The following is a 13,022-nucleotide window of genomic DNA, read 5'->3' on the forward strand; positions in this document are numbered from 1 at the left end:
CCCACTTTCTCGTCCCGCAAATCCGGGCTGCGGGAGGGTCCGCGGCTGGTCCTACTTGGAGATACCCTGATCTTGGGGGCGCGTCGGGGCGGAACATAAGCAGCGGCAGCGAAGGGAACCCCAAACTTGGATGCTAGGGGAAAAGGAGGGAAACACGCGCCGGACCGCCTCCTCGGCTGACCGCTCGGAGGCGGGCGGCGAGCTCCCGCGCTGGCGGCTGGCGCGGGCTCCGCAGGGCGCGCTGGCGGCTGCAGCGGCGGGGCGGGGCGCGGCGGGCCGGCCCTGGGCCTGCACGTGGTGGAACCGCTGTCTCCGTCGGGCATGGCCTCCGGAAAGCCACCGTTCTCTTGGGGAAAGGGGCAATGCCACCCGCCCACCCACACCCGGCCCCGTTCCGGAGAGATGTCTACGCTTCCTCTTGAAGAGCTCCAGAATTGGAGGTTGGGAAGAGAGAGGGACCGCGCGGCTCGGCGCGAGCATTTTGTTTCCTGCGCTGGGACCACTGAATGGGGAAGCTGCCAGGCAGGGGCTGGGTGACACGGGGTGCCGGGACCCACCCCCACGAAGAGCCATGACCGAGTCCTCAAAACAGATGGCGTGGGAAATAAGAGGGTTGATGCATACCTCGGCGGGGGCGCTGGAGAAAAGTGCAAGACAGGCATCCCTGTGCGTGGCCGTCGTGGGGCTCCAGGGGTCCCAGTGGGCCCGGGTGGGGCGCGCGGCGACACACGCGGTGCGCGGCGACACATGCGGTCCGCGGCGCACCGCGCTGTTTACATTCTGCAGCAGCTCCACGTTGTGCCGCTGTCCCCGCCTCCCATTGGCCAGCTCGCCAGGCGGCTCCACGCTGTGCCGCCGTCCCCGCCTCCCATTGGCCAGCTCGCCAGTCCCCCGGCGCCGCGCTCCGCCCGCAGGGGGCGGGCCTTTCGGGTCCTCGCGTCTCCTTAGAAAACCCGGGTTCCTGGAGGCCTAGGCGGGACAGCCAGCCTGCGCCACAGGATGGCCACTTCCTAGCCGCTCTGTGCCTCCCACCCCCACCCAATCCCCACCCCCGAGCCGCCTCCACAGTGCCGTACGCCAGGGCTGGGGGCTGCGGCCTGACACCCCCGGCCTTCGAGAGTAGAGAGAGGAGGGAGGGAACAGAAACGTACTGGCGGGAGATTGATGAAGTCGAGCGGCGGGGAGCAGGGCTGAGGAGGCGGCGGCGGAGGAGCGGAGCCCTCTTGAGAGGGTCTCTCCTGCCGCCGGGCCGCACGGGCAGGAGAAGGGCAGGGGGCCGCGGTGAGCCAGCCCTGCGGGCCCTCGAGCGGGGCGGGCGCGGACGGAGGCCAGGGCGCGGCGCGGCGCGCGCGGGCGGGTGGCGGGCGTGCGGGGGAGGGGAGCGCGCTGTGCGGGGGAGGGGAGCGCGCTGTCCGGAGGTGTCAGTCTGCGGCGCATGCGCGCGGGGCGGGCCAGGCCCGGCCTATATATTGGGTTGGCGCCGGCGCCAGCTGAGAGCCGAGCGGTAGCGGGTCTGGCGGTGAGGAGGTGCCGGGCGCAGGGCGGGATGCGGGAGGAAAGAAACCCCTCACCCCTACCCCACTCCTCACCCCTGGGTCGATCCATCTCGCGGGCGGGAGCTTGGGCGGGCAGGGAAAGCGGGCAGGGCTGAGAAGCAGGCGTCTGGGGACGCCGGGTTCCCGCGTTCCGCGTCCCTGTCAGGACCCTTGGCAGGGGACCTGGGAGGTGATAGGGGATGGAGGGCTGCCGCGGAGCAGCCCCTCATTCTCGGGGCTTCTCTGTGCCGCCCCCATTGGGGGAGCTATCCCCTCAGGAAAGAGGGTTGAGGGTCAGGGTCTCCTTCACGCGGAGAAAAGTTCCAGGAGCCGACCGGTTGCCCCACACCACCCCGGTTTCTCCCCCCTACCCCCACTTTTTAAATGGAACTACCTTTTCTTCGTCCACATCTCCCATCTGGAGTCGGGGTCGCAGTGCCCCTCCAGGCGGTGGGCAGGGGCCGGCGGGGCCGGGAAGGAGGGAAAGGAGACTGAAGGACGTGACACAAGTTCCCTCCGCCCCCTGCTCCCCCGCCACCGCCGCTCTCCAAATTGGCGCGGAACCGGCTTCTCCTCAGCGTCTCGCCTCCACAACCCCCTCTCCCCGCGGCTTGTGCAGGGTGGGAGGTGGGGGAAAGTGGGGGCGCTGCCCAGGCCCCGCTCGGGGTGGGGGGTGGGGGTCCGGGGGAGAGGGGTGCAGGACGCAGAAAAGATCCCATCTGCTTCCCTGCGCGTTCTGAGGGGCTCTCAGGGAGCTTTGCAAAATGTTTTTTGAACACTCCCCGTCCGGGCTGTACCTTGAGTTGTGGGAATACAGGCATGTGTCTAAAAAATCCTGCGCTAATATAGTGCAGAAGTCATCGCGGTAAAATGGCTCGGGTCATCTGAGGAATCTAGGTGTAAGCCTCTGACTGGCACTTGGAGACTAAGACCACGTATTTGACTCTGGTTTTTCCTCCCCACCCCCCGCCCCCCCAGAGGTTTCCTTCACCTGAAAGAAGAGAATGTCAAGACGCAGGTAACATTATTTGTCTTGGAAATATGTTTCAAAGTTAGTTGCTGCCTTTGAGACGAATCACTTTCTAATTAAACTTCCTTCTTAAAAACTCTATAGTAGCCGTTTACAAGCTAAACAGCAGCCCCAGGCCAGTCAGACAGATTCCCCGCAAGAAGCCCAGATAATTCAGGCCAAGAAGAGGAAAACGGCCCAGGTGAGTTAAGGAGGGGAAGAGAGGAGAGAGAAAATTCCTTGCTGGGACCTTAGTGTAACCATGACTTTTTTATTTTCCAGGATGTCAAAAAAAGAAAAGAGGAGGTCACCAAGAAACATCAGTATGAAATAAGGGTAATGCAGAACTGGGCTGGGTTTGGGGGACACAAATGTGGGACCAAAAAAAAACCACAACAAAATTGTGTTACTGCTTTGGGGTAGGAAGATTCCTGACACTTTTAATGCCCCTAGGGGTCAGCAGGAAGGCGCTTGTCTTTGGGTGGTTTTTATGTCCCTGAATCCTACTACAGCTGCAGAGTAAGTTTGCCTTGACGCAGCTGGTTCCTCTTTGTAAATCCCTCCCTCTAGGAGCTGCCTGGTGCACAGGGCCCGCCTAATCTGTCCAATGTAGTGCTCTTTGTTCCCTCTCTGACTATAGTGGAGGGTCCTAATAGTGCTCCTAGGGCATAAATAGATTGTAAAGTCGGTGACAGACTGGCACCCAGCCCTTTACTATCTACTCTGCTTACATGTTGTACAGAAAACACTGTAGAAATAGTGGTTCTCTTTGAAGCCAGCATTGACTGGAGAAAGGGCCCTTAAGATATTTAAGTAATTGTTTCTACTTTCAAGGTTTTGCTTTCATGTATTCTAAAGTTTAAAGCCTGAAACAGGCCTTAAAGGAGTGGAGAGGGTGGGGAAGTGCCCTGGACACTATTGCTAAATATAGAAGGAGAATTTTATAATATTGAAAGTGGTATTTGACTACAGATGCGTTTTGTTTTCTCCTCTCCCTCAATACCTAATGTCTTGTATTTCCAGAACTGTAATTTGTTGTCTAAAACATCCTGTTACTATTTATGAACACTGATATGACTTATAGGGCTAATTATTAAATATGAATGTCAGCTTGAATTAACTAGACTGTCAGCACTGTTAGCAAATGATGGTGTTTGGGGGAAACTATAGACTGTTTAGAAGTATTAGCTTTCATTTAGAAAAGATCTCAGACAAAAGCTGGTTTCTTACTGTACAAATATAGTTTTTTTCTTTAAATGACAGAATTGTTGGCCACCTGTATTATCCGGGGGGATCAGTCCTTGCATTATCATTGAAACACCCCACAAAGAAATAGGAACAAGTGACTTCTCCAGATTTACAAATTATAGATTTAAAAATCTTTTTATTAACCCTTCACCTTTACCCGATTTAAGGTAAGAAAATTTTCAATAATTTAATGTCAAAGATTAAAATTTACTGATGTAATATATGGTGCTATTTTGAGGTGTTTTTTTGTTTTTGGCCTTCATTATAAGATAAAAATTTGTAAAAACTGCTTTTTTAAAAACTAGTCTTTAAGCACATGTTTTCTGGCAGTAGTCCTATTACAGATGACATAGGTATTTAAAACATTGATTGTATAACATTATTTTCATTTGCTTGCTGAAGACATGTAAGCCTTATCAGAACTGAATCACCTTTTTAATAGAGTTTAAGTAATTTACATACATTGTTAAGCTGGAAGTATTTTAACATGTACAGCATTTTCATTTGATAGATTAGCTCCTCTTCTTACCAAGATTAGTTATTAAGGTCTATACTTTTTTATAGTTAATGAATGACTAAGAGGTACAGCTTATATAAAGTACGTAGTAATTTATATTTGGCTTTAATAAGCAAATTAATGGACTCAGATGTTTAAACTCACCCATCTTCCTTTTGTCCTGTCCCACCTAACTCCCACTTTAGAGTACTGACAATCTGTTTGGAGGTGATTGAGACTATCTCTACTGGGATCATACGTTCTAAATGCTTACTTTTTTAGTATTGTTCTCGAGAAGACATGGTTATCTTAAATCAATGCCTTTGCAAAATATAAGTAAATGGGGACTAGAAGGTATTCTTGCTGCTGCTGCTAAGTCATTCTTGAAATCTGTCAATTTAGATTATCATAGTCCAAGTTCTTTGTATAATTTCATGTTAAAGAAATGGTTTCTTAAAGTAGCAATTTTTCCTAATTTAAGAGCTGTTCCTTCCAAATTCTAATTCAGTGTTTGGAAGTTCAGTATATTCAATGTGAAACAGATAGCCATATATTATGTAGATCACACAATATTTTTCGCCTTTCCATAGCTGGGGATGTTCACAAGATGTTTGGCTAAACATGTTAAAAAAAGAGACCAGATATGTTCATGACAAACATTTTGAAGTTCTGCATTCTGAGTTGGAACCACAGATGAGGTCAATACTTCTAGACTGGCTTTTAGAGGTATGTTCTAGCAGTACAAAATTCCTTTTACTCTGTATGATGGGAACGTATTTAAACATAATATGCTTTCCATGTGCCCTCATGGTATATTACCTATTGCCAGGAGCCTTTTTGTTGTTGTTTAGTACTTATTTGGCTGTACAGCGTCTTAGTTGTGGCATGTAGATCTTCAGTTTGCAGTATGTGAACTCTTAGTTGCAGCATGTGGGACCTAGTTCCCTCAAATCCCTGCACTGGGAGCACAGAGTCTTAACCATTGGACCACCAGGAAAGACCTCAGGAGGCATTTTTTGGGTGCTGTTCACCAGCAGATGATAAGAGTAAAATCTTGACACAGCCACTATATCCCATACAACCCAAACACAATTTAGAAGTCCTGGTATCTGAGTATTGCTGTGTACTAGGCACTGTTCTAGGTGCCATGGATACTCAAGATGAACAGAATTTGACAAGGTTTTGAAGTCTGCCGTGCAAAGTGAAAAGCCAGGACTAGGCTTCAGACCTCAGAAGTCCTTCATCACCAAAATCAAATTATGATTTGGAATCCTAATTTCTATATCCTAAATGATAAGGAGGCTTTGAATATCCAGTAGCCCTAAGCCCTAAGGAAGCCATGTAACTTCCTTTTATTATATCCCTCTGTTCCTTTCAGAAATAAACTGTACCATTAAAGAAATAATTAGTGACCCAGAAGTCCCTAAATATCTATGCCAGAATGTCTGCTCTCGTTTAGGCCCCATATCCTTTCTGGATAATAATTCTGAAAGAATCTCAAATTGAGAAAATGATTACCTGTATTGATAACAAATTGATTTTCCCACAGTCCTTGGATATTTGCTCTGTAATTTCCCTGTTTTATATAGAGACAGTGAACTTTAAGGGGGAAGTACCACATGGCAGAATAGATCTCAGAAGCCATCAAAAAAGTTCTTATGAGTACAAAATGTTGTCCTTCTGAATCTGGTCATCTTATTCCTTATTCTGACTAGAAGGGAAGATTATATTTCAATCATATGTGTACAAGACTGTAGTTGATTTCTGACTTTTTCTGAATGTCTAGTGATCATGAATGCAACTTTTCAGCATAATTATGTTGATTTTATTTTTCCTTTTTATGTTAAATTGATTTTTATTCAGTGGTTGTCTATCAGATTTATCCCTATTTTCCCTTAAATATATGATTTCATATACAAAACCAAATAGAATATAGTAAGTCAAATCCAGCAGAGCACTAATCTCTACTTTGTCTTAGTATATTCTTTCAGTCTAGGAATGCAAAAATGGTTCAACATTTGAAACTCTATTTAAGTTTAAGAAAAATCATAAGGTTATATATCATGGATGTAAAAGGTATTTTTTGAAATTCAATATACATTCCTGATTTTAAAATGTGTAATTAACTAGGAATAAATTTCCTTAACACATTAAATGTTTATTAGAAACACATTGATGTCTATCCCTCTGTTTCCTCCCTGCTTCATAAAATTATTTTGAGAATTAAAAGCTTTCCCTATGTTGTGGAAATGACAGAGATTACTTATTAGTGATAGTAATAGTGTAACATTAGGGGAACCCCCATTACAGTCAGAAACAAGGAATACAATAAAAATTTTGACTATCACCAGTTATCCATTCAGTTTTCTTCTTTAATTCTTAAATGAGGTAAGAACACTGAAGAAACACTGTTGTCATTTTGTAGTTAAATGTATATCTAGAATGATGAAAAGGAATTACTTGGAACTATCAGAAGACAAACTAAGCATCATGAAAACACCCACCCATTTATCATCAATAAAAATTTAAAAGTTAATAGGAAAAAAGTTCTTATCCATAGTTAGCAAAATGTACCTGGGAATAAACATATTAAATCCATGTGGGGAAAAAACCTATGAAACTAATTAAGAGTCAGTGAGGATGGTAATAGATTTATTTATCCTATTAGCACACGTTAATTTTTTCCTGCATTTGTGATTTGGTATCCTAAAAAGTTGGGCTTCAGAAAACTGTTCTTTAGTATGCTAACAGGAACTTTGTAATTTGGAGAAATTAATGGAATAGTATTTAAATGTTTGGATTCTTCTCCAGGTATGTGAAGTATACACACTTCATAGGGAAACATTTTATCTTGCACAAGACTTTTTTGATAGATTTATGTTGACACAAAAGGATATAAATAAAAATATGCTTCAACTGATTGGAATTACCTCATTATTCATTGCTTCCAAACTTGAGGTAAGCTCTCAGAGTTTATCCCTAGATATATTTACCCCAAACTCTTAAATTATAAGTCTCTGGTTTGATTCTGGGACTAGAATCTAGGTGAAATGTTCCATGACTCACTGTGCCAAACAAAACCACCAATGCTGTCTCTATATACCTAGTTATAGTGCTTGGATTCAACAGAATGGTCTGTGAAACCTACTTAACCAACCAAATGGAATAAATGCTACACTAGGTTAGAATAATGATCTATATCCAGCCTAATATTTCTGTATCTGATAATAGTGCCAGGATAGAAGGAAATAACTTTTCTGCCTGAAATCTTTTTTCACATAGTTTCAATCTACTTTTCTTAAATTCAGCAGATCATTAGTAACTTCATCTGATGTTTTCAAAGCCTGTACAGTTTTGAGGGTACGGGAGGGACTGAATCATGCATTAATTTCCTTAAGTGTATTTTTCTTCCACATTTTGTCTTTTGAGGTTTACGGGCTGTCCCCAAATTTTATAAGTTTGTATTTTCAGTATTTCCTTACCTGAAATAATACTGTATGTTTCAAATATTTTTCTAGACTGAATCTTGATCTTTAGCCTGTTCTCACCTGTGGCAGGCATCTCTTCTACTCCTCTGATTATTCTGATTCTTGTTCTCTGAACTGTTAAGACAGATCTGTCATCAACAAACTGCACAAATTATTGTTTGAGTAGCCATACTTTTGTACTTAAGGTTAACAGTTTCAGTTTCTAGACTTTGTTGAGTATCCTGTTTTAGTCGAGTATGCTAGGCAGTCCTAAAACAAGTTTGGCTTTCTGCTTTAACCAGTCGCTGAAATCACTGATTAAAATACTCTAATTGTTTACTAACTAAGATTTTCAATCAGTTCTATACAAATCTTTCAATCAATACAAGTTGGCTAATTTAGATACCTAGATATGAAAAATATCATTAAATGTAAGGTTGTTTTGGCTATCATAGAATTATTTTATAAAGATTTATAATCACTGTGAAGCTGTCTTTTAAAAACGAAGCCTAGATGTGGTCTGTATATGTGTATATATGTGGTTTGTTTTAGTCTCAGTCTCAACTGTGCTTGATATTAATTAAATTCATTTTAAAGGAAATCTACGCTCCTAAGCTCCAAGAGTTTGCTTATGTCACTGATGGTGCTTGCAGTGAAGAGGATATCTTAAGGATGGAACTTGCTATATTAAAGGTAATAATAATTATATCTTTATTATTTCTACTTGCAATTTAGTAACTGTAGTTTGCCCAATCTCAAAGACTACAATGTAAGTAGTGAAAACTGAGATTTTAGTATTAGGATCCAGTTCTAAGATGGGAGGGGAATTTGCTTCACCTGTAAACTATTCTTACGCATCTTTTAAATTTTCCTATATTGAGAATATTATTTGTTAATTTAAAAGTGTTTAACAACACTTTTAAAACTTACAGGTAGTTAGCACAGTGTGTGTACTAAATGAATCTCAACAATGATTCTCAAATCTGAGTTGTTTTTCTACTTCCAGCAGATAGAAAGTGAGAAATATTTTACTGCCTGTTTTTCTTCTCTATATGTATGGCAAGGGCTATTAATAGAGGGTAGAGGAGAGAAGCATAAAGGTGTTTAATTGGGCCTTGAATTAGAAATTAAAGGGTGAATGTTAGCTACTAGAAAGTATGTTATGGAATTTGAGCATCATGGCTTTATAAATAGGACATAGAGGAGAACACAATATGACTTTCATTTGTAAGTTATCTATAAACTATATGCATTGAAATACAGATTACAAATTGTTGTAAAATATTTATAAACATTCAGATTGATAGCTCTATGTTAGAATGTGATCTTGTTGGCATGCTGATACTGTTCCTTTTAAAAAAACTTATTGACATAGTTGATTTTCAAATGTTAGTTTTAGCTGTACAGCAAAGGTGATTCAGCTTTATATATATATAATATGTACACATACACACGTTCATATTATTCAGATTTTTTCCCATTATAGGTTATTATATTTAGTATAGTTCTGATATGTTCTAACAATCAAGTTATCTAGATTCAAACTTCAAGTACAGTGTATGCATACATGTATGCTAAGTCACTTTAGTCATGTCCAACTCTTTGCAACGCTATGGACTGTAACCTGCCAGGCTCCTCTGTCCATGAGATTCTCCAGGCAAGAATACTGGAGTGGGTTGCCATGCCCTCCTCCAAGGGATCTTCCCAACCCAGATCTCTTGCATCTCCTGCATTGGCAGGTGGGCTTTTTACCACTAGCGCTACCTGGAAGCCCGAGGTATACTATAAGGATATATAAAGAGAAGATGGAATTCTCTGGGTGGTCCTACAGGCATTAAGACTGTTCTATCCTAACTATTGTAGACTTATAAATGGTAAAGTCCCAGGGCTTCGTGGAGGGAAAGCTATCATAAATTAGGATTTGTCTTTTTTTTTTTTAACTTTTACACTTTGAATAGAAGCCACTGGAGATCACAGAAAGAAAGAAAAAGTGTAGAATCAGTTCTTGGAAGACTTGAATGGAATTAGCTGTGGAGTCATTGAATACAATTAAAAGGGCAGTTTCAATAAAGTAGAGAACACTTTTGGAAGACAAGGGGCTGCTGGAAATGAGAAAAACAGAAATGAAAAACAGGCCCAATGAACTTTGTAAATAAAGATAACTAGAGTATAATAAAGGGGTCTATATCAATAATAGACTAAAACACAAGCCACTTTAGATGGTGAGATACCTATAAATATTTTCATTAAAATAAGAAATAAGCCTAAAGCAGAGTTTCTTAAAACAGCTATTTAAGGAACTACCCATATAATGTGGTGTATATATAACTACACTTGTTAACAGGCATTTTAATTTCATTAACAGGCTTTAAAATGGGAACTTTGTCCTGTAACGGTCATCTCCTGGCTAAATCTTTTCCTCCAAGTTGATGCTCTTAAAGATGCTCCTAAAGTTCTTCTACCTCAGTATTCTCAGGAAAAGTTCATTCAAATTGCTCAGGTATTGATATTTTTATTGTATTGCTCAGGTATTGATATTTTTATTGTATATATGCTAATGTTATTAATTACAGGTTTTGTTTAGTGTATTTCTTTAGTGTTAAATAGGCTATACAACAAAATGACAACATACTGAATTAAATTCACTCCTTAACTGACTAGAACAAAGCTCCTGATGCATAAAATTCTGTCTCAGTATTTACATTGCTAACTGAAAATTCTAGAAAAGTTTTTAAACTTGAGTTTAAATATATCATGAGCACTTTTCACTAGGAGTATGAATGAGGTAGACAGTTAAATCCCTCTTTTTGATTTAACAGAGAAAAATATTTTTCGGCCAGTTTCAGGTTTTAAATGGTATAAAAATTATTGCAATATAAATTATCTTACCGTCTTATATTTGAATACATATGGAACCTATTTTACATATTGGAATTAAAATCACCTAATTTAGTTATAACATTATTTAAAAATTTAAGTTTAAATTAAACTTTCCTAGGCCGGTGTGTAACAAATATTCTAAGAAAGTACAGGAGGAGAGTACTATTCTTTCCTGCCTGCTTCTCATAAGTAGAATAATCAGAACTATAAAGGTCTGACTTCTTAAAGACCCTTTCTAGGCCGTAACTCTCTAGCAGCTCCCTTTTTAAAAACATGAGGGAAAAATATTCCTTATTTCATATTTTTGTGTTCTGAAATACTGGAGTTCCACAGAAAAGTAATACTTTCATACTTATCTTTGTAAATTGTTTCCTGTATCTAGAACATTCTCTACCCCCCAGTCTCTCTGGCTGCCTCCTCTGTTAAGACTGATTTAAGCGGAGTCTTCCCTGCTCTGCATCAGGGCACTTCCTAATAGGATATGCATGCTACATTGTAACAGTCCTTTACTGGTCTGTTAACAAGACTGGAACTTCCTTTGGATGGCGATTTATTTCTCTTTGGATCCCTGCAGTTTTAGCAATTCTTGGCATACGGTCCACACTGTAAGCACTTTAAAATGCTAGCTGACTAATGACATGTAGTACTCATTCTTTCCTAAAGTCTTACACTTTTTCCTCTGTTAGCTTTTAGATCTGTGTATTTTAGCCATCGATTCATTAGAGTTCCAGTACAGAATACTGGCCGCTGCTGCCTTGTGCCACTTTACCTCTACTGAAGTGGTTAAGAAAGCCTCAGGTAAGACCGTGTATTTTGTTCCTTTTTTACCCATTTACAACTCTTGAAGGGACTATTTATGAACTTAGCATCCTGCTGAACAAGACTTTAAAATTTTAATGGAAAAAAGCAATTTGGCAATATCTTCCCTTCTATTATAAGTAGTTTCTAATCCAGCGTATATCCACAAATAAAAATTAAAGTTGGGACGTCCCTCGTGGTTCAGTGGCTAAAATTCCACATTCCTGATGCAGGGGCCCAGGTGCCTCCCTGGTCAGGGATCTAGATCCCACATGCTGCAACTAAGACCTGGGGCAGCCAAATAAGTATTTTCTTTAAAAATGAAGTCAAATGGAATTTAAATCCATCTGAAGTTAGTCAGTGTGATTACAGCTCTGCCTTAAGTTTTTGGGTTTTGACAGTTTCAATTCCCTATGTAGCATGTACTGGCTAAAAAGCTCTTTTTCTCCCTCAAAACAGTCACATTATAAACCATTTAAGAGGAATAATCTGTTTTGACTTGCTAAACTTGTTGATTTTATGTGCTTGTTTTGGTTTCCTTTTTACATGAGTTTTTAATTAACTATCTTTAAATTTTGAAGCACAAGCAAATACAGTAATCATGTTTCTGATATAACAGAAACATATGTATTTTTCTAACTTTTCTTTATCTAGGTTTGGAATGGGACAACATTTCTGAATGTGTAGACTGGATGGTACCTTTTGTCAGTGTAGTAAAAAGTACTAGCCCTGCGAAGCTTAAGATTTTTAAGAAGATTTCTATGGAAGACAGACACAACATACAGACACATACAAATTATCTGGCTATGCTGGTATGTTTCTTGTATTTTTTGGTCTATTTGATAAGGCACTGAAACTGACAGTAAGGATACTAATGGAGTAATATTTCAGGCAGTAATATAAGATAGTAAGGGGATAGAAAGTTCCAGTGAGGACACTGATTTCAAATGTAGAAAACCTAATAAAAATTAACTTTGAAGTCCAATCAAGATTTTTAAGTGTCTCAAGATTAATACCAGTACTCCAGGTAGTTTAAAAATACAAGTTGCAGGCAGTTAATATTGTTGAACCTCTAGAATATGACTAGTCACAGTTGTAAAGACAGAAAGAGACCATTATATTAAGCCTAAGAGTCTGGTTTGACTTTGTTATCGTATCAATGCTTTATCTTAGCTGTTAATCTCTACATGATTTCTTCACATGTATAGGATGAAGTAAATTATGTAAACACCTTCAGAAAGGAGGGACAGTTGTCACCAGTGTGCAATGGAGGCATTATGACACCACCGAAGAGCACTGAAAAACCACCAGGAAAACACTAAGAAAGTTAACTGAGCAAACAACTTGGAACTGATGAAGTGCTGCACAGCATTTCATGGAACTTAACTACTAAAGTTTTACAGGAAAATAGTGCTGTGACTGTCCTGCCAATTCAGAAGTTTCACTGCCATTCTTTGATTTAAAAACCACTTAAAATTGGCACTAAGGAGGAAGTGTATTTAATTCCCATGTTAGCTGTTTAAAGAAACAGCAGTACTTGTTTACAAAGATGACTTCATTCCCAATACTGGCTGGATAAAAGCCAGCCA

At 41.2% G+C, this 13,022-nt stretch overlaps 1 protein-coding gene across 1 annotated transcript; it reads left to right on the forward strand.

The window, feature by feature from the left end:
• The first annotated feature begins 1,181 nt into the window (after nt 1-1,181).
• On the forward strand, nt 1,182-12,933 carry CCNE2 (cyclin E2). The gene is made up of 12 exons (XM_052651757.1): nt 1,182-1,281; nt 2,514-2,553; nt 2,650-2,746; nt 2,827-2,880; nt 3,808-3,959; nt 4,879-5,014; nt 7,100-7,246; nt 8,353-8,448; nt 10,121-10,255; nt 11,322-11,433; nt 12,088-12,245; nt 12,642-12,933. The coding sequence occupies exons 2-12, from the start codon at nt 2,540-2,542 to the stop codon at nt 12,753-12,755; spliced, it is 1,215 nt and encodes a 404-aa protein (XP_052507717.1). The 5' UTR covers nt 1,182-1,281; nt 2,514-2,539; the 3' UTR covers nt 12,756-12,933.
• The last annotated feature ends 89 nt before the right edge of the window (nt 12,934-13,022 follow it).

The sequence above is a fragment of the Budorcas taxicolor genome, chromosome 14 (assembly GCF_023091745.1).
Source record: "Budorcas taxicolor isolate Tak-1 chromosome 14, Takin1.1, whole genome shotgun sequence".
NCBI lineage: Eukaryota > Metazoa > Chordata > Mammalia > Artiodactyla > Bovidae > Budorcas > Budorcas taxicolor.

What these genes read in the sequence shown, in the direction of transcription:
- CCNE2 (XM_052651757.1), top strand. An exon ending in TTCTAGACTGGCTTTTAGAG is followed by an intron (nt 5,015 to 7,099) that starts GTATGTTCTAGC and finishes ATTCTTCTCCAG; the next exon opens with GTATGTGAAGTATACACACT. An exon ending in CAAATTATCTGGCTATGCTG is followed by an intron (nt 12,246 to 12,641) that starts GTATGTTTCTTG and finishes TCACATGTATAG; the next exon opens with GATGAAGTAAATTATGTAAA.